Source organism: Erithacus rubecula (assembly GCF_903797595.1).
Source record: "Erithacus rubecula genome assembly, chromosome: 3".
In the NCBI taxonomy this organism is placed as follows: Eukaryota; Metazoa; Chordata; class Aves; order Passeriformes; family Muscicapidae; genus Erithacus; species Erithacus rubecula.
This window is the reverse complement of record NC_136689.1, coordinates 134,787,061-134,808,996: the sequence shown is the minus strand read 5'-3', so window position 1 is coordinate 134,808,996 and position 21,936 is coordinate 134,787,061. Positions and strand designations below refer to the sequence as shown.

The window sequence follows — 21,936 nt, the reverse complement described above, 5'->3', positions numbered from 1 at the left end:
TTCCTCGTTATATCCATTTAGGCATTTTATATACAGTGACTGGCTCTTCAGGAACATAGGGCATGGATCCTCCTAGCTAACCTCTTAACCAGCCATTTCCAGCATCTATTTCTTCATGATGCAACCAGCCTGGTGCAGCCTAAGTGGGGATGAGCACCAAATAGAAAATCCTTGAAGGGTGTATTGGAGGTGATGGAGAACAAGTTAAAAAATGGCGTAACAAAAGATGTTCTGGTTGTGTTTATTCTTAGGCAGTGTGTGATGGTGGCTGGGCTTGTGGAACAAATCTGACAGCGTGGCTACCTGAGACAGGTGACAGTGAGGCTGCTGGAAGATGGAGTGTGGGAGCTGAGCACGTGTTGCTTGCTGCTCTTCCCTGGCAGTGCCACGGGGCGAGGGCACTCGGGCAGTTGCACAGAGCATCTGTTCTGCTATGTTCACAGAGGCATGCCCTTAATTACCCTAAATACACAAATGCATGATGCAGGCTGAAAATTCCAGACATATGGACATGCCAGAAGTTTTGTGTCTCTTGTGGGTGAGGCTTTAGAAATTACTTGAGGGGTTACCAAAATTTGTTGCTACCCCAGATCTGCTTTTGAGTGATTTGTCAGCACTTGTTTAAGATAAATATTGGAAGACTTGTAGGCATCATCAGAGAAAATTTTCACAAGTAACTTGGAAATCAAAGTCTTGTTGACTTAATGAGACTTTGGTGTGCAAATGACTTGGGGGTTTTTGTATATCTTGTCCATCTTCTTTCTAGCCAAAATCTGTTTTATGCTCCAGTGGCAGAAAACCTTCCTTCCTTCCTTCCTTCCTTGAAGCAAAAATTTAATTGGGATGCTTACTGTTCTGGCACAGGGGGAGAACTACCACAGCCCATTACATAATTTCCCCTGATTTTTGAGGCACGAAGGTTTGTCTGCACATGAATTGTGATAAACTGTTTGGCCTGAGATTAAATAGTAGAACTTTTCCAGGTACAAGTTCTTACCAACCTAATTTCCTACTACAGTGAAAATATGAAAGGTGTTTAATAATGAACAAACCACTATTTTTGTTTACTCAAATTTTATTTCCTTATGTGAATTTCTTTTCATTTGTTCATACATTCCAAGTGGAAATTAAAATAAATCAGTGGCAATTCGAAACAATTTGGCAGCATAGGCACAATAAATTATCTGGCTACAAAATGATACCAAGAGTGCTGAGTAAATAATTCCTCCACAAAACTTCAGTACTTTGTGGATTTTTTGCAGGAAACATCTCATTATCTCAGTTACGTGTATGAATTTTTAAGAAGATTATTTGGTGTGTAATTTCCTTGTCAAATTCCAATATCCAAGGCCTCAAAGGAATGTAGGGCTCTTATTCCTCACCAGAATCTATATTGTTCTTGATATCTGTAGAAATACAAGCATTAAACATGCTAATCCTAAACATTGTGGTACCTACACTTCACATGCTAATTGGAAATTGTAACAATCAAATTAAGCATGAAGTTGCAATTCCTGTCACCTCTTGTTTGCCATTTAATTGGTGGATAACTACTCTGAGCTCATCACTCAGCTTTCTTGGTAATCAGAGAAGAGAGGAGCAGCCAAGGGATCTTTTATCCAGTATGACAAGTAGGTAGGTGTGTGGCTGTTCCAAGGGCTCTGTCTTTCTCCACAGCTTGTGGAAGAAGCCCAGGTAAAAGTTGAGGCTGGTTGCCTGTCTAGGATGGGTGAATGGGTTTGTTCAGCCACCACACAAACTTGAGAGCCAAGTGAGCTGATGCTCTGCACAGGAAATTGCTTCTCATAGCTCAGCACAGGCAAGGATGGGTTCTCTCGTCCCACTCCTGTCTGTGTTTTGTATTTATCTGGGGTTCCAGTCTGCAGTTATGTGTGGAAATACATATCTGGCTTTAATCAGGCTATCTGCAGAATTCAGAGTGAATCATCTCAGAAATCCACACAAGCTTTATTTATTTACGTCTCTAACCTTAAAGACAAGCTTCCAGGTGGGAGAGAGATATACAGCATATCTTTTTTTTTAATGCTGTTCCAGTTTGTGCAGAACAATTATGTATTTATTTAACTAGACAGCAAAGGAAAGTCTAGTGATCTGTGATATGGCAGATAAGGCCTTCACCTTACCCACTGAGATGCTGCTCTGCTGCATATTTTATTTTCTTGCATCCATCAGTCCACACTGTTACTGTTCTGCAAGCAAAGAATCTGAATGATGAATGGAAGTCTTTTTCCTGATATGACACTTAGCCCCAAACCCTTCTCTTGAAAGTGTGGCAGTCCCCTTCTGTCTGACTTTTATAGGTCAATTTCTACCTGGTATTGAATATTTTCTGCCACCAAGTACATTGATCCCATCCTTGGTTTTCAGTGGGTATGCCTCTGCTGCAGCACCTGAGAGCGTGGATGCCCAGCCTGGCCAGTGATGGTGGCACATCAGAGTGAGCATAGGGAGTGATCATCCTCCTGGGCCTGGGCTTCCTTGGGAAGAAAAACTGGATTTGGAGGCAGACAGGGCAATGTGGAGAATTCCAGCAGGTTCTGTAAACTGTCCCATAGGACGTGGTTGATGCCACTTAGTTTGGGCAAAGAGAGGGATAACACAGTGTTTTTCTTGGGATGGCAGCAACCACACACAGCTTCACTTCCACAGCATATGGTGTGGTCTGTCACCATTTGTGTACATTTCTGTGCAATCATCTTTTCAGGAACATGTGCAGGATTCAAAAAAAGACAGAATATGCAGGTGCTTTGGATAGTCTCCAAATTAAAATGATAGGAAACAGGCAAATCAGAATAAAACACAATTTGCAACCAGTCAAAGAATCCCTGTGCTGAGTAGGAACTCCCCAAAACCCCGATTGACTGAATATCTCAAACATTCTGAACACTGGCTTTCTTTGTTTCATAAATATCAGGTTTTCATGACTAACTTCTTTACTTGGCTCTGTGATCAATACAGCCCACATAATTTCAGTGCTTAGACTTCATGCATGACTTAAGAACTTTGATGTAAACTGCCCATCCTTTGTTTATCAAGCCCTTCTGCCAAGGTAGCATTACTGGTATTTAGGGTCTCCTTTGAGAATACATCCAGATACAGTCTCAGTAATCACCTAGGGGACTCTTCAAAAGTGGTAACTCATTTTGACCTCTGTAGTTCACTTTCCAGCTGTTTAGACAGAGACATGAAGACCGAGGTGAAGAGGGTGAGCCCACTCTGCTGCCTTGGCACAGCATCAGTCACGGGGTGGAAAAGGATCCCTGCCTTGGATAGGATCTCTCCTCACTGCAGCTCTCCCTAGCTTGCTCCTGCAGCTGGGAGAAGGAGACCAGGGACCTTCTATTTGATTTTATTTTTAAACCAGTAGTGGTATATGCAACGTGCTAATTGTTGTGTAGACCTTTCTGAGGATGCCTAGGAAGACTTGGTCACAATCAGATTGTTCAGGCTAAAATAGTGGCTGCTTTTATCCTGTACAACCCAGTGGTTGTGGAGGGCCAAGATGGATTGTTATCATTGATGGTTTAGCAATTTCTCTTTCAGACGACACTCAGTAAAGTACAATTTTGAGATGAAATCAGACTTTGGGCCAGATTAGGAGAAGGCATCATTGGCATTCTGGAGTATGTATTCCAGAAGCTTCCTCAAACCCCTTTTCCTCAGGAGCCCCACGTGGCTCAGACAGCCTGAAGCACTTGCTGCTGGAGACAGGAGCTGGACAGACAGCACCAGTGGAGCTCTTTGTGCTTAACTAGGAACTGTAAAATAAGGCCATGTCTGAGGTATCTTGAAATTAGGGCCTTTTTTGGTACCACATTCTGTCCCTGAGAATAGCAATAATTATCTTCCAGGAGGTTGGACATTAAATGAGGTGGTGGGGCACATGCTGAACTACAAGAATAAAGCAAGTGCAAAATGGTGCCAAAATGCTCTTTGTCTGCATTCTGTCTGGTTGGTGCTCAGAGCAGTGCAAGGGTCCTGGAGAAAACAGTGATAACACAATGTGATAATACAGGTAAAGGGTATCTATTGATTAATTCCTGCAAAAAGCTAAACAAATTTGCTTGTTCAGCTAACTAAGGGGTGAGGGCTGGTTTTGTAGGTTTCATGATGCATTTTTGTTTTGTTGTGTGGTAAATGTATGTGTGCAGTCTTTTAGGTGGTTTTAGTAGGTATAATTTCGTTTTTCGCTTGGTTAATCACAGAAAGGAAATTTTCATTTCAGAAAATCATACAGTGAATATCTCCCTAAAGGTGGATAGTTTGTTCCACCTATTAGTCCTGCATAAGCTCTGCATAACCAGTGAGGGAGTTTAGCTCCAGAGAGTTTCCAAAGCCTTTTCCTATAATACTTCCATTTTCCCAGTGAAATCTTTGGTTTCATCTGATTGTGTTTCTTAATGCATATTTCATTGAGAATCCTAAAGCAAGTAATAAGATTATATAATGCACAGAATAATTCACAAATTCTTCTGCCCACTTCTGAGTGGGGTAGGCTTGAAAGTGTCCTGCAGAATCTGCAGAATAAATGCACATACAGGTTTCAGGTAGTGATCAGAGCAGCCACCAAACCACTGGGGACTGTGTGGTTAAGCACCTTATGTGTATGCTGAAGATACCACTAAAGGCTATGTCTTGAGTTCACTCAGTTTGAGCACTTCCTAGAGCTTCATTTTTAACCCAGTCTCTGGAGGTGAAAGCAATAGATATGCAAAGGTTCACAATGCAGTGCAGATGGCTGTACAGAGCCACAGCGTGGGCAATGCCATTCATCTGTGACTGCCTGTTTCACTTCCTGCAGAGCACCCCAGAAGAGCTTGGGAGACCAAGAACTGATTACCACCAGGCAGGGAGAGGGATGCATGATAAGGCATAAAGTCAGCAATCTCACAGGCATTTTCAGTTTCAGACAGCACCAGTTGAGACTATCAGACTCCTTAGCATCACATTCCCTTAAATCTTTGCTTGCTACAATTTGAGTTTCTTGAGCAGAATGCTTCAGGACAGCCAGTTCACTGTTCACAGTGATAGGTAGTTGTTGTTTCATCTGATTGTGTTTCTTAAGTTAATACATATTTCATTGAGAATCCTAAAGCAAGTAATAGGATGATATAATGCACAGAACTGATAATGCACAGAATAATTCCCAAATACTGCTGCACGCTTCTGAGTGGGAGGTATGAAGCAGCTTGAGCTGAGATGAACGAATCACTTTGGAAGAAGAAAGAATCTCTCCTACTTAGCTTCTAAGCTTGGGAAATTTTCACAAAATGGTTTGGCACAAGCATAGAAAGGACATAATTTCTTGGGACAGATTTTTGTCCTGAGGTTTTCAGATTACACCGTAAAATCAAGTTCAGAAAATGCAAAAGTCTTTTAAAGATATTTTTCAAAACAAGGCTAGAGTGTGAGCTCAAGTGCTTTAGAGAGTTGTCCACCAAGAACTCTGATTTTTGAAGGAAAGGGCAAAGAACTGAAATTCCTATACAAAGAACTGAAATCATCTATACACAGAATCAATATGTGTCCTCATTTTGTTTAACCTAGTCAAGTTGCTGAGAGACTTGCTTTGGTAAGGAAACTGGGGTTATGTGTGACTCATAAAGAGACTCTTGGCTAATCTGACTATTTGATGGCTTTGAATAGCTTAGCAAAACACATTTTGGACAACTACATTTTCAACCCATTCTGTGTGAACCAACTGTGTTCCACAGAGCAGCTGCAATAACCTCTGACTAATTGTCTTTTCAGAAGGTTACCTGCTGAGAGCATCTGCCACGACATCCATCCTCCCAGAAATGTTTCATCTCAGAATTGCCTGATGCAGGCGAGAAGGGAGTTATCTCTTGAGGCAGAACACAGAGGATGGGATTTGCCTGTTGAATGTTCACCATCTGTCTTAAAACTCTGAGCATCCTGTCTAAACTGCCTTTGGAAGGCACCCTGAAGCCTTCCTTGAGATGAGTTGTGCTGCTGGTCTGGGCAGCATGTCTGGAGTGAGCCAGGCTGTGCCAAGCCATGTTCCAGCTGCCCCCTCACAGCCCTTGTCTGGGCCTGGGACACTCAGTGAGCAGTGTAGCAATACATAAATAACACCAAGGAGTTTATTGCTTGTAATGTCATTTTCTTCCCTAGATCTCATGCAAGAATATTTATTCAGGACGTATTTATGGTGATGGTATCAATAGATATTAAAACTCTATCCAGGAGGATTAAGAGTAGCTGCTTGTGGGAGCAAGTTGTCCAGAAGAAGAAAAAGAAACCTGGAATTTATCCTTGCAGAAATAGCAATTAATATGCTAGCTGCTGTTTGTTTTAAAGACTCTGCTCTCGGAGTATTTTGATGGTATATCAATGTTCCTGATCATTTCAACAAAAAAATGTCTTGTTTCATGGTTGGGTTTTATAGTTCATGACAAATATGTCTTATCTCTCCCCTAAAAAAGTAGGTGTGAAGAGAAGGCAACATTTGATTCTATGTATTTTTGGCTTTTATAGTTATTTTGCATGGATTCATTGAAAAATATCAAATGCTTGGGATTGGGATTACTGTGTTAGATGCTTTAGGTGTTGTGCTCACAGACCCACCTTTTCTGTCAAGGTACTCCAAAACCAAAATCTTGGTTTCCTCCTTTGCAACCAAATTAAAAAATCAAAGTAAGAGAAGACTTTCCTACCTTTTCCCCTTGGTATTTTTCAACCATATTGGCAACTGCATTTGACAAACAACATTAAATTACCTTCAAGACTGTATCAGCTACGAATTTTTAGTAGTGAGGGGAAAATCAGGCAAGTCAGACCATGACATGACTGCTTGGGAATCAAAACAAAATTGGCAGCTTTATCAAAAAGCATCCACATGTCTGTATTCTCTCAGCTGCTGGGTGCTGCATTCAGTCCCTGGATTAGTGTGTCACTGTTCAGCACAGCTGCTGGGCTGTGGCACTGTGTCTGTGCAGCCTGAGGCTGGACTTGCAGCCTGGGCATGCTGGAGCTGCTCTGATGAGAGGAGGGCTTGGTGGGTGGATGGAGCAGGCTGGGGGGCTGTGCTTGGCCACCCACTCCTGCTGGCTCCAGCTGGCTCCACGCATTTAATTGTTTGAGGTAACCTTGGATCTCTGGCATTGTTGACTCTGGTTATCAGTGACCTGTTAGGTAATGAGGATGTGCAGCAATGGCTGTGTTTACCTACAGGATAAAAGAACCACCCAGAGAAGGAATGGGATGGCTCTGTGATAGAGTGAAACCAAGTGCAGGTACAGCTTCATTTGTAAAGTACAGGTAAATGGTTCCTGTCCCTGCCAAGGCTGCCCCATGGCAGCACTTCCCAGCCCCTGCCAATTCTCCTTCCACCACAGTGACTGACTGGGATCAGCAGCTCCCCAGGGTACTTTCTTTTTACATTAACTTCCATGAGCCTTACAGAGACACCTGTGACATTCTCTCACACCTCAGTGTTAATAATAATTCAATGCACAATAAGGAAAAGAGTAAGGTAAATCTGTGAATGGGATGCCAGGCATTTTCTTTTATCAGTGTCCAAAACTCTTCAATGGTAATGGTATCTGTTGGGGGCCCCAGAGCTGGACACACACTCCATCTGAGCACCATGTCTGGCTGTGGAGTCCTCAGAACCAGAAGGACATGGACCTTTTGGAATGAGTCTGGAGGAGGACCACTGAATTGATCATGGATCTGCAACATCTTCCTGTGAAGACAGGCTGAGCTGGGGCTGTTCAATCTGGAAAAGAGGAAGCTCCAGGGAGACCTTACAGTGCTTTCCACTGCCTTAAAGGGGGCTACAATGAGGCTAGAGAGGAACTTTGCACGATGGTGTGACAGGACAAGGAGCCTTAAACTGAAAAGAGCAGGTTTAGATAAGGTTTTAGGAAGATGTTCTGTACTGTGAGGGTGTTGAGGCATTGGCACAGGCTGCCCAGAGAATCTGTGGATGCCCCTGGCAGTGTCCAAGGCCAGGCTGGATGGGGTCTGAGTAACCTGGTCTAGTGGAAAGTTCCCTGTCCTTGGCAGAGGAGTTGGAATTAAATTATCTTTAAAGTCCCTCCCAACCCCAATCATTTGACAGTTATATCAACTCTAATTAGTTAATAGCAAGATGCAAGAAGTCTGCAATAATGTACAGCATATTATAATGTCTCAAGTGACATGAGATGTGAAGTCAGATACCTATGGCCTTTTTAACACAGGAAAAGTATTACTAAATATAGCTGAATGCAGTTTTTCACAGACTCCAAGGAATAGATGGTAGAAGGTTGTTTGGAAATAGGCATTTTTCATTATAATCCTGTGTTTGGAATGTGCTGACTTTGGAAATACAATATAAAATTAGTTCCAGGAGAGTAAACCTAGCAAAGATAATAGATGCTTGTTTTCTTTATCAGAATCCCTCAATTATGGAAATGTGGCAAAATAGGTAATACCTCTAGGCTGAGTTGAATTAATGTGTTTAAAATGAATGTAAAATATATCTCTTTCTCAGACAAAAATCACACAGCACAGATACTCAAAAACTGAAATACATCTCTGGCTTTGAAATGATAGTTGTTTTTCTACATCAGCTTCTTGAAAATGTCATGTGAGATTAGATCTGTTCACTTGTGTTGGTAAGCATATATACCCCCTGAAAAGGGCTGTCTTTGTTTTGAGAGCTTACTGTCTCAGGCAGGGTTTTCACAGGCAACTGCTCATTTGTGATACCTTTTATAAAGATCTTTACTTTCAGTAAACACTGGATATGTACTGTTACAAAACCAGGGTCCTTAGAGAAGCCTCCAGCCGGGCACAAAAAATTATGCAGATAATGAGGAAGAATAGGTGCTTCTAAAACTCTGTCCTCAAAAGGCAAAGTGAGAAGAAACAGGCCAGATGACCACTAAAGCCTGAGTTTGCTTGCTCTAAATGCAGAGCTTGGCAGAACTGCTGCTGTCTGCTTGCTCAGTGCCACCAGTTGTATCCAGACACCTCTGCATGGCTCCAAGTGGTTGTGCTCCCTCTGGTGTGGATGGAGCTCAGGTTGGGATCAGTTCCATTTGTCCTCATTCATGGGTTTCTGACTGAAGGGCCAGCTGGCTCGTTTCAGACTTAAGTACAAGTGCAAGCTAATGACTGAGACAATGGGGATGATTGGGGAATTTCAGCATGAGTACAGTCCTGAGGCCTGACCCAATATAATTAGCCAGTTTACCCATTTTATTTTAGTCCTCTGACTCTGTGGCTAGGCAAGGTGTTTTCCATTGCTTGAGAGAGTTTTTGAAATTTTCCCTTCTTTGCAGAAGAGAAGCTCAAAAAAAGAGACAGGCCTTTGTGAGACAGGCTTGTCTGTATTGATGCTACACAGATGGAAGACATCCTCTAATTCAAACACTTTTGAGATTAAGTAACTGTTTGCTGCTCTCCGGTTTCTAAACCTCGCCATAGATTTGCCCTTTGTCCTCAAAATTGCTTGTGTCACCATTGTTCTCTTTTGTGTCTTGGGGATGCAGTCAGTTATCTGTCTAGTCCAGCTGAAGGCTCCTGTATGTTCTCCCATGGAGTGAAACCAGTTGCTGGGTCTGAAATGTGCATCTTTCTCAGGCCACTACTGATGTGGCCATCTCATGTAGTAGATGATGGGTGATGTTGGGAACATTGCCCTGGAGAACCTGGAGGATAAAAGCAAAGCAGCTATTAAAATAGAAATCAAGAGTAGCACCATAATAAGGTAAAAATGCCCACATAAAGAGGGAAATAATTAAGGAAATTGTTTTTTACTGTTTCTCTGTTTCATAGGGCATATTTACACTCAGGGGTCAACTGCTCGTGGCAGGGACTGGGTGGTTTTTTTAGTCCTGTGCAATACCCACTGATCTATCATCCCATCCTTTCTCTGCTCAATTAAACCTTCATGTCCATTGCTACAAGAGTTTGGGGCTGGAAGAGGCAAAAATGGGCAAAGTGGCAGCTTGGCAGAGCCAGTCAGCCCACAGCCCATGGAGCAGAGCCGACCAGCAATGGTTTCAAAGGAGTGAGAAGCAGAAATCCATTGCCAGCCTGAGTTTCAGCTGATGTGAATGCTGCCTTGGCAGCATCAGTATCCTGTTAGCTTCACAGTGGGGAATCTGGCCCCAAAACCCAACAACCCAGCTCTTCCTGCTCATACAGGTACATGCATCCATGAAAGATGCAGGATATCAGCTGGAAAGGGTGCAAAGCCCATTCTGATGTGTCCCATCCCAGCACTGCCCTAACCAGAGATCTGCTCCATAAAGCAGGTGATGGGTGAGGGCTGTATGATAAACAAAGCTGCATCCCAAAACATTTTAGTGGTGCCCTTGGTAGTGCTGGGTTAACACTTGGACTCAATGAACATAAAGGTCTTTTCCAGCCTAAATGATTCTATGGTTCCATGAAATAATACAATGAACTTGTCTCTGCATAGCTCCTCAGCTCCAGAAGCTTGAGCCTGGGATCTGTGTACAAGCATTTATGAGCTACATATTGAATTAACAACTGAATTTGCCTCAGTGTGAGCAGTTCTGCACAGGCATTCATCTTCTGTTCAGAAAAGCAGAACAAGGAGCACAAATCCCCACCAGAAAATGTACAAGCTTAAAAATATTTAGGTTGGAAGAGGCTTCAGGAGGTGGTTCCAGTAAGCTATGCTCAAAGCAGGGCCACATCAGGTTGTGTGGGGACTCATCTGGTTGAGCTGCAGATATCTCTATAGGTGGAGGTCCCACAGCCTGGTCAGGCAATTTGGTCCAAAAGATAACCATTCTCACTCAGAAGGTTTTTTTTTCTTGCATCTAACTGGAATATATCTTCTTGCTTCTTGTGTCCATTGCTTCTTGTCCTTTTGCTGTACTTCTCAAAGAAAAGTTTGGGTGAAGGGGAGGAGAAGTTACAAGTAACTTCCACATTCTCTGCAAGGGCTTTCAGGAACAGAATAACAGCCACCAACACTGAGGGTGCTGTACTGCTTATCAGGGGAAAGAGAGACTCTGCAGCTCCTCATTATCTTATGGGGTCTGAAGGGGGAAGGGTATGGGTGAGCTGTTCTCACATTGCAGCAATGGCCAGTTCTTACCATCTTAACCAGCAGGAACATCAAATACTGCTTGGGCATTTGGCAGAGCCTTTCCAGCATTTGGCTATCAAGACTTCAGTTGGTAATGCAAATCCAACCAAACAGAAGAGCCCTGCTCTCTGGGACTCAGACTACAGGAAAAATAAGCAGTGCTTTTACATGAGGCAATAAAATTCAAGTAGGATTTGTTAAATCATGCAAATGATTGCTAGTCTGCAGTTGATCCAAGGAATTGATTTAGAGTTTTTTGGTTGGTAAGTAAAGTTGATTTTAAAAAGTACAAGGGGTCACAATATGTATTCTCTGAGTACATTTACTAAGCTCAGACCTGATTTTTTAAATTTTAGTTGAAATGAATAATAATTTCTTTGCTCTGTTCTATACTCACAGTCTGGTTTTGGATTTCTGTTTTGTTTCTCACAGCCCCAGCAGAGAGCTCTCCATAAACATTTCCAGCCTCTAAAGCTGCTGTCCTGCCACTTGAGATGAAAGTGAACTTTCCTTCACGAAAACAATAAATGGTGGTGCCAGAAGATGACCATGGAGGATTGAAGAAAAACTTGAAGTAAAGTCAGCTCACTCAGCTGGTACATTCTGGGGTGACCTGGTTTGCTGTGGAGTAAAATATCTGAAATATCTAATTTGTTGAAAATGGTCATTGACAGACCTTTAGCTGGAAAATTTCTTCCAGTCTTCATCACTGTGCATAATTTTTGAGTTCCCTTTAGGGGACTGTCTATGCCCTTCACTAGAAGTCCTGTTTTAGCATGGCAACTACTGGATTCTTTTATTATGTATGCAGATGGCATGATGTTTTAGGAAAAACTTACAACAATTCTCCAATCTCAGTGGATATGTTCACAATATTACACCCTGATAGGAATGTAGACGTCTTGTATGTGTTAGTTTTGCAGTCTAATGGTATTCTGTTATACAATATCAGCACTTCATATGTGCTTTTCTCACAGAACTAGCACAGTCCATATATATATAATGGTCCTTTTTTAAAATACTGAGGATATGTTTCAGTGTTTGTGCTGAGACTGCATCCAAACTGAAGCCCAGTACTAGCATCCCTTCACTGATTCACAGTAGGTTGTGTAGATAGATTTGCACGTGGCAGAGATGTGACTTCTTTTATCAAGACTTAGAGAACAGCTGTCACAGAGGTAGCCAGGAGCAGGGTAGTTTGAATGAGCTGTAGGATACTGTGTCTGCTCTCCCTCTTACCCACCAAATATCAAAGGGTCTCGTTTCTGGTGTGCCAGAGTCTTTTCTAACTCAGTGAGGGAGAGGCAAGGGAGAGTTTCTCAGACATGTACGTGACCCTGGGTTTGGTCTGCAGTAAAACCAGAATAAACTGGAAGAATTCAGGTTCCTTATGCTGGCCACCACTTATGTTTTAGGCAGGGCTGGGATATTGTAGTCCAAACCAAACTCTCTAAAAAGGTAAAGTGTAAGACTATACTTCTAAGGAGCAAGACACTCCCTTTGGAGAGGACAGATTTCTTCATTAACTTTTTCCACTTTCTACTCAAAACAGTATTTTGGTAGGAACTGGGAATAAGCAAATGGTTCCAATAAGCCTTTCAATATACTGTAGCAGGCTCAAGACTGTTGCATTCAATCTGAACTTTGTTTTTTGTTCAGTCTCTGAATGGCTGACCTCATCACTGGTTGTATCACAGCTGGCTGTGGTACTGTTTCTTCTGTGGGGACTCAGTGGAATTAGTGTCTGTCCCTTACATCAGGACCTTCTTGGCACACTCTTTATAATGAACTGATGTCATCAGCATACTGAGGGGCTTACCTCTTTGTTCCTTCTTTCTTTAAAATCAAAGGTAGCTTTTTTCTGTACTTAAAGACTGTCACTCTCTCCAGCCTGATAAACAGATATTCTAGAGTTGCTGTTAGCATTTATTCCAAACTCTGGGTGAGACAATGCTGTGTGAAGATGGAGTGATGGAGAGAATGTGCAGCTAGAGTGTCACAGGCACCTTTCTGGAGGAAGCTCCTGTGTTATAATTCTTAAAAATTATTGTGCAGTTCATTGCTAAAGAATGGAAGGTCAACCACTGAGGGTGCCTGTACAACAAAAAGATAATTATCTTCAGGGTTTAATTTTTTTTAGATGGTCATGGGCTTAGGTTTCAGCTCTCCACCCGTCTCATATTCAGCACAGTGGATACTTCTATGGTATTCAGTCCAAAGGCAAATTATTTTTACTGGTGACAAAGATTTTCAGAAGTTGCTAGTGATTTTTAATGGTTTGGGTCTTTCCATGGATTCTCAAATATAGCTCCCAAGATCTACAGAGCAGTAAGCTTCTACATTTTCTTTCTGAAAATCCTGGTCCCTAATTTCAAATCAATTGGTGTAAAAATTCTCCTTAAAACATAAGGATCTTTGCCAACTGCAACATTTGCACTTTTTAGAGCTTTTCATAGGGTTGCAGGTTGGAATCTGATACCAATAGAGCTGGCCATGTGCATGGCACAGGTCCACTGTAAGCTTCAGCAAATTTAACAGCTCTTTCTGCTACAAGTTTTAAAAATGCACTCTGACAACTGGCATCAATTTCATGTTGGTAAAGCAATTAAAAACAGAATACTTTAATTGATATGTTAAATTAAAAGGAGAATGCTATACTTCTACAGTAGGAGTTCTCTTATTTTACTACCTAGTGAAAAAATCCAGAATAATTTGAATGATAAAAGAAGAGTTTATCAGAGAGTGTTATCTTAAAAGGGTGTATGAGAAGAAGTTGGGTTAGGCAGAGAGCCACTAGAAGCTTTTTTTGTATCAATGTTAGTTTTGAACATCTTCCAGTGTATGGGCATGAATTTAGATGTGTGCACTTCTCCTGTTAAAACAGTTTGTTTTAAAAGCTTCCCAGGATTTTAGCTGTGGTGACCTAGAAAAGCAGTGTTATAGGCCCTGAGAAATGTGAAAATCAAGTCCAGACCCTTGAGTAGCCAGACTTGGAGAGAAGTCTGCTGTAGGTGCCTATTGGACAAACCTCCCTTGAAGCTGGTGTGGGTGCCCATCCTGCAGCCAGCCTGTGCATGTGCACAACTGCAGGCACAGCTCCCCCCAGCCCCGTGACACTTCTCACATCTGTGACTGTCTGCCAGAGCCATAAGGAAATAACTGTACTTTTTGGCTTGTATTTAACTATTCATTGTGTTTGGGTTTTTTTAATCATTGTTATTTTCCCAAAGTAGGCCATGCTTCCTCAGGGATATTTATGAAATTGTTCTACATCTCCTGAACAACTCTCTGGATCCCAGCGTATCCTTCTGAAAACTTTTTAATATAAATAAACATGTGGGAGAGATTTTTGTTCTTGTGAATGGAGGCAGTACTGTGTTCTCGGAAAGATTGTTGAGTGCAGACAATCAAGTCTATTGCATTTTTTATGCCCAACACCTTATTAATAGCAGACATATCCGCTTCTGCCTGGGTCGCAGGAACAGTTCAGGGGAAGGAATGCTTTATCTCTAGTCAATAAATCATTTATGTTGAGAGTGCCAAAGACCAAGTCAACATGAAAGGGAGCAAATAAGTTATTCCAGCAAAGGAAGTGAATTTAAATATGCTCAGTGCCATTAGTTCGCTGCAAAAGAGTGGAAGACTAATGCTATTTTCATAAAGCAGCCATTATCAGCCTGTGGAGATAGATAAATTCATAAAGGCTGTGCTGCTGTTCCATTGATCACCAGTTATTATCTCTGAGACAAGGCAGGGCTGTGACCAGGACCCTGCTCCCTGTGCAGAGCTGCAGCCTTCCTCCCAGCCCAGAGCCTGCCCCTGCTGCCACGCTCACCTGCATTCTCTGTGTGGATTCCAGGCTGCAGCATCACACCCCGCTCAGAGTCCCTGTCAGGAACTCAGCCATTCCAAGCATTTGCACCATGAGAAGTCTTCCACCAGAATCCTGAAGGAATTGGTCACCCCAGAGAGCACAATGCAGATGAGATCATCCTTTGCACTGTTTTATTCCTCTTTTTTTTTTCTTCATCTGGGTGGCTTTCTGTCCCTGAACACCTGCCATTTATTCTGTTAAGGGAAAGGCAGCTCTCTGGGAGGGGAGTTTGAAAAAGCTTCATGAGCTCTTTGGTTTTGCTTGTCCAGATGTATGGCAGTGCTGTATCAGGGAGTCCACCCCTCCCTCTCTCTCTTCCTTAGGGTGTTGTCACTCAACTGCAGCTGTAATGTCATTGAAGAAATGAAACCATTAAAAATTAGAAAATTTTGAGTTTGCCCTGAATTTTCAGAAGACCCCATGCCAGACCCTGGCAGACTCCACTGGCACTACTCATTGCAGTCTCCAGAGATGTGCAGATTAGCACCAGCCAAGGAGCCAGCATCAAGGTGGTTGTTTTTTGTGATCACTAAAATGAAGCTCCCTCCACCTGCCACAAAGCCAGAAGATCTGCATTATTCAAAATAAAACAAAGTAAAGCCCTGCATCTTTCACACTGATCCCCTTTAACAGTTACCATCTCTGCCATCAGAGTCTCCTTGAACAGCTGCAATTGACCCTGGTATATATAGGCTGTCAATAAGATTTTAATTTAAAAAGAGAAGGTCCTTTGGTATAATTAAGATTGATAGGTGAGGGGAAAATATTGCCAGCATTACTTGTAACCTCTTATAGTAAAATTCAGGAAAGTAATCTGGAGTGCAAAAAAACCCACCAACATAATATATGGGTGATTAGGCAGGCTCATGAGGATAAATCAGCAAGTAAGAAAAATAGATGCTTGATGAAGGAAGCCAAAAATGTATGGGAAGTCAGTGGCAAATAGGTTAGGGCTGGTTACACCAAAGACTTCACATATATCCTAATAAATACTGTCATAGCAAAGCTAAGTGTGATGTTTGACAGGCCCAGCACAGAGATTGCTCACACTACACTGGAAACCCAACAAATAGTCTTGAAAAGCAGTAGAAGGAGAGAGTCAGATTACACATTAAAATGTAATTCCTCCTACTCCATCAGTAATTGCAGGTATTATTAAGCAGTAACTATCCAAACATAATTTTAAATTTGTGGAACCTTTAACTGAATCCAAAAGAAAAGGAAAAACTTGCCTAGGATTCCTCAGAACCAGCAGGTATCAAGGAAGCTTCAAATGACACCAGACCCACAACAGTGCAAAAGAATGAGTGGTTTGATACAGAAAAATATAGACTTATTAGCTTCCTAACAGTCTTAGGCAAAATCATGGAATAAGTTGATATGGCATAATCATTAGAGCAATTAAAAATTTATAGAACCCTCCATATTATTTTATAGAACTGTATCATGCCAAATAAACTTGTTATTATTTTTGTGATATCAAAGGGTTGTTGAGAAAAGAAGCTCTGCTGGCATGCTATACTTAGCCTCCTATAGAGCATTTGATTCTGATAAAGAACAAAACAGCACAATGCAAAATCAATATCACCCATATTAAATGGATTAAAAATGGATTACAGGCTAGATCACAAAAAATAGCTGTAAATATTCATTATCCTCAGTGAGACTATTTCTGATGAGCACCTCCCAAGGTATGCTCTATTTTCAATATACCCCCCAGGGAAAGAGAAAATTACTGTTGGCAACATCCAGAGATGACAAAAACAGGGGCACAATAAATAATGATCTGAGCAGGTCAGTGGTGGAGAATAGCCTGGAGGACAGAGAAGTTAAAAATCCAGGAGGGATGGCAGCAAATCTGACTTAGAAGCATAGGGAGTATGTCTGCAATGCTGCAGTGGCTGTGAAGGTGTCACAGATTAGCTGTTCAGCATCAGCCCCACAGATGCTCTGGCCAGCTGGGATGTAGGACCTGGCAATAGTGATGCCATCCTAGTTTGTTTGGTCACTGTCAGTCTTTCAAAAAAGGTATTGACAACTTGGAAAGATTAATTTCAATAGTTCCCAGTGTCATTCAAGGTCAGGAAAACTGGTCTTATTATAGTGTCAGACTAATGAAGCTCAAGCTATTTATTTATCAGGTAATTTGAATAGGTGACTTGATCTCTGTCTGCAATCACAATTTGGGCAGGGAAGTGCTGTCTGAATGCAGGTAGCTCTTCTATTTAGAAGGGAATGATGTGCTCTACTTGTTGGAAACTGATTTCAGGCTAGGAATTAGGTGCAAATAGCCAGCAGGGAGGATGATTACCCATGGAGACAACTTACTCAGTTACCTGGTATGTTCTCCATCACATAAAGTCTTTAAAGTATGCAGAGTATTTTTATAAGTCAATAAGCTCTACCTCAAACTGAAATCCAGGTTTGGTGCAGCAATTACTGGATGAAATTGTTAGGCATGTATTATGCAAGGATTAGACTAGATCATCAGATGTAAACTTCCGAATTAAAAATATCCTGAATTTTCCAATATTACAGGTAGGCAGGGCAATCTATATCCTTTTTTTCCACAAAGTGGTATTAATTCAAACAGCTTCTGTGGAAGCATTTGGTATGAGCATCAGTAGATCTGCTGACAGCTTAAGGTTCTGCTGCACATAATTAAAGGAAGAGAACTGGATAAGAAAGAACAACAAAACCCTTGGACATACCAAGAGTCTGTAGCCTTTCACTGATAGCAACCTGGGCCAAAATGCTGCATGCAGGTGATGGGGCCATGTGGATGTGTAGTCAAAGCAAAGAGTAACAGCTGTGTGTTTGCCTCTTAAGAGGTAGCATCCTGCTGGCAAGAAACAGATTTTCCTGCCTGCAAGAACTGGCAGAGAAGCTGCAGTGCTGATGGAAAGGGTGATTGTATTGCTGTGCAGCTGAGCACAGTACACAGGTTCCTTGCTTCAAAGACAGCAAACTTCTGCTCTCATGGCCAGCCCCATTGGAGCTGGTTAATAAAGCCCTGGAAGTGAAATTACATCAGTGGGATTACCCAGAGAAATGACAGCTGCTCCCAGCTGTGTTTTTTTGCCAGATTGGGTCCTGTTACTGTTGGCTGGTTTGAATGTTGTCCTTCAGAAATAAACAAAGGCATACTCAGTGTCTGATGCAGATTTCACAAAACCACTGTTGATGTGCACGAGGCAAGTGTGAACCCTTCATCTTCCATGTGCTTCATCAAGTGGTGGGGAAAGCACAAACTGGGTTGTACAGTCTAAAGAGTAAACAGCTCACACAAACAAGGGAAAATGTAAAAGCAATACTTACTGCAGATTGGTATTAGACACCTTGCAGCTCTGGAGGAGAGCATTCTGTGGCAGGCATGGCTGGGCCCAGCTGGGCAGGGGCAAAGCTGAACTGGCACATGGCTGTAATGTCTTCTGTATGTAATGACTTCTGCCATAAGAGTAGGACTGACAGCATTATCACAGCTTAGGCTCAGTCTAAGAAGGAAATGAAAAGCTCCTTTCTGATATTAATTCCAAATATATCTAAATAGTTTCTCAGAAAAAAAAAAATTCTGTAGTTGTTACACCTCTAATCACCTTCTATTAAGTCTTTGCAACAAATTTATCTATTTAATATTTTAAGTCACCAAATTAAATAAAGCAGGGAGAATGGTATTGCAGCAAAACTGCATGTAAGCAATAAGAAGCTGTGCAGGGAAGGAAGAAAAACCTCAAATTGTCCCATCAGATGCTTAGGGGACTTGCTCAGTTGGTTGAGTTTTTTTCAATGTTGAGAGGGTGGCTTTACATCTAGGCAGAAGTTTTCCTTACAGAGCCAGGCTTTGGTCTGAAGACCAGATAGATAAAGAAAGGCTTGGAGTCCTTTTAGCACTTTGTCTGCTTCCTTTGTATATAAGAGACTCCTTCTTTGCACTTCTGAGAAAGGTGGAAAAGAGATTGTGACAGTAGAAGATGCACAGAGGGGCAGGAGCTTCCAGCCTATGCAAAGCATCTCAGCATGAGAGTCACATCTCATCCCTGTGCCCTGAATCCAGCACCACTGAGCAAGGGGAGGAATGGAGCATGTCAGGCTGAGCACAGGCAGAGCAGTGTTCTGTCTGTGCTGAGTGGCTCCTGCAGCCATGGCAGGAGATGTTTCCTGGCAGGACTGGACAATACCCTGGCAATGGGAATGACCAGCATTTCCCCAAAGAGGCTGTGTCCTCTGAGACTCCTTTGCTTTGCTGCAGGAATGCTTGGCAAAGCTAAGATGTGTATTTTTAAATTTCTCACAGCGATTGCAGAATCTGAAAGTGGCAGGGGAGTACTTTGGGATATGCTGGGCTTTGCTTTCAGTTTCCTGTAGGGACTGCAGCTACCTGGACCTGCCTCAAAATTATTGTTTCTTTTTCACTGTCTGGGTAAGATGGGAGGAATGCCTGCCTGGCTCTGCACACCATAAACCAGCAAAGGGGGCTCTAAATTTGGGGCCCTCTGTTTTGGGGAGTTGAATTTAAGGTTGTTTGAATATGACCCTGAAGAAAACAAGCAGCTGACAGCTGGAATTGCAGTTGCACCTGAGTTGTCTCCAAAGGTTGCTTCCCAAAAAGGAGCCCATGGACAGAATCAGATCCCAGGCTGTGCTGGTGCATCCACATCAGTCACTGATGATGGGCATGAGCTGCAGGGAGTGAGAGGGAGGCTGGGATCAAGGTCCTGGGAGATCTGGTCTCCTGATGCAGGACAGCTGGATGCAGAAAGGCCGACTGCACACCTTTGGCCATGGTCAAAACACTCACCTGAAGCCAGCAAGTCTGCTGCCATTGGACTCAGTTCTGGTTTAGATTCACTAAGGAAATACTCTAAGCCAGTGAGCTCCTTTTAATGTTAACTTGGTTGGTAATCTAGGAAAATGCCAGCACTCTAATGCTTATAAAGTGACACACTGTTATTCCCAGTACATCTATGGCTGAACTTTTTAATGATGGAGCCAAATGAGGTGGCATGAGACAAAAGTGTGCCTTTTTGTTTGATGTGTACTGCGTTTCCCCAGGCATCCAAGGTGTTCAGCTGCACAGCAGTGCTTTTTTCCCAAAACAAAAATTATCATGCAAACTGATTTTTAGTATACAAAGTGGCCATCATTTAATTCCACCTTACAGTTTTTATATTGTCTTTACTTCCTTCTGTTTTCAAAAATCAACAGAAAATAAAGCCCAGGTGGGAGGGAGGAGTTCTTTTAAACAATAAAATTAAAACCAATATCAAATTTTTGGTATCTTTGGGCATGATCTCTGGAAGCTTTGGGTATCTGCTTTATCATTTTGTATATTTGACAATTTTGTACTCTGCATTGTTTGACTTCATTTGTGCATGGCAATGTATTAAAACATGGAATTTTTATTATACAGTAAAAGTATTTTGTTTGATTTAAATAAGGTCCAGGTCATAAACAGGAGGGGGGGAAAATCAGAGGGGTTTTTTCTAGCAACAGCTCTCACCTGACAGTCTGATCATTCTCATTCAGGTAGTTTCCAGCACCTGGAGGTGGGCAGAGCCTTTTGCCCACCCATGTCTCCCCCCAGGGTTGCCTAAATGCTGCACATCACAGCTGCTACCTGAGCAAAGGGCTCTGCTCTTCTGGGCAGGGTTTGGGTGCGAATCCAAATCCACCAAGTCTTCTGATTTTGCTTTAGTGCACTGCAACAGTGAGCAGACACTGCACATGGTGAGGAAGAATTCTCCTTTCACTGCCCTTATTTCTCAAGGCTTGGGGATGCCCTTGTCAGCAGTGAAGCATCCTCCAAGGGGACCAAACTGCAAAAGAAGCAGGTACTAGACTGTGCTCTGAGGCATTTCACTTCCATCCCACCCACCCCATTTATTCTCAGTATTTATGGCATGGGAGCAATTTAAAAGTCAATGGATTAGGTAGTTTTCACAAAAATGCTGAAATGATGAAATTCCAACATGATATTATGCTCTTTCATATATGTGGGTTTTTTCTTTCAGCCATAATTCTGAATAGTCTCACATTTGTAAGGTAGAAACTGATGACATGTTTTGGTCAAACACAAAACACTGTATTAATACAAAATAGTAGAACAAAATTACACAGTGTAAGGTATAACTGACAAAGTCAAGATAACTTGTCATCTAAAAAAATCATAAATCTTGTGGGGTTTTTTAATATCTCATGATGGGACTGCAATTTGCTAAAATCTGTTTACATCTTTAAAAAGCTTTTTACTCCACAAACCTTGTCAGCAAGGAGAACATGTTAACAGGGAAAGCTCTGTTTTTGAACAGATCTGTGCATGTTACTTCTTGTGCTGAGGGAAATTAGTACAATAATACAAGTAAAGTTCCTATACCCTTTCACCACCAGGGTCTCCCTAGGGGTTACAGTGCTGCCATGCTATTACAACTCTGTGTGCTGCACACTAAGATTATTTCTTATAAACAATATGCCACCTAAAGCAGATCTGCTTTGTAATGAAACAGCAGCTGTCATGATCATGAAACATTTTTTCCCTGCTGACAGTGGAAATAGTTTGTTGAAGCTGTGGACAAGGTGTTTCCCTTTGTATGGGTTTAGCATTGCAAATCTTGGGGATGGGGTTGCAGTTTCTTTACACACAGTTTTTTACTCAGAAGCCATCAATGAAGCAACCAGTTGTACAGTTTGTTTTTCCTGACAGTGACAATCAGTTCTTGATGAAACTTGCATGTCCTCAGTTACACCCGTGTACATCCCATGGATCCATCAAGGCTTGCCTTACCTATCATGGGTTACAGGCCCAAGTTGTGCTGCTTGGAATAATGCCTTAAATTTTGGCTTAGCACCCTTGGGCTCAATGCCATGTCCCTGTCCAAAATTTGTGTTCTTGAACTAAGATCGTGTTAGCAGAGCAGATTGTGCTCGTTTGAGCAAAGCCTTCTGATGTGAGCCTATGTCCTTAGTC

At 42.1% G+C, this 21,936-nt stretch overlaps 1 protein-coding gene across 4 annotated transcripts in view; it reads left to right on the top strand.

Moving 5' to 3' along the window:
* Positions 1–20,379, top strand: part of SAMD12 (sterile alpha motif domain containing 12) — a 168,526-nt gene extending 148,147 nt beyond the window's left edge. For all 4 annotated transcript variants that reach the window (XR_013773742.1, XM_079301816.1, XM_079301815.1 and 1 more), the window contains one exon: positions 11,531–20,379. Coding sequence is in view for 3 of the 4 variants with exons in the window: in XM_079301816.1 (XP_079157942.1) it covers positions 11,531–11,553 (23 nt within the window). In the remaining variant the exon portion in view is untranslated. The remainder of the gene's footprint in view (positions 1–11,530) is intronic.
* The last annotated feature ends 1,557 nt before the right edge of the window (positions 20,380–21,936 follow it).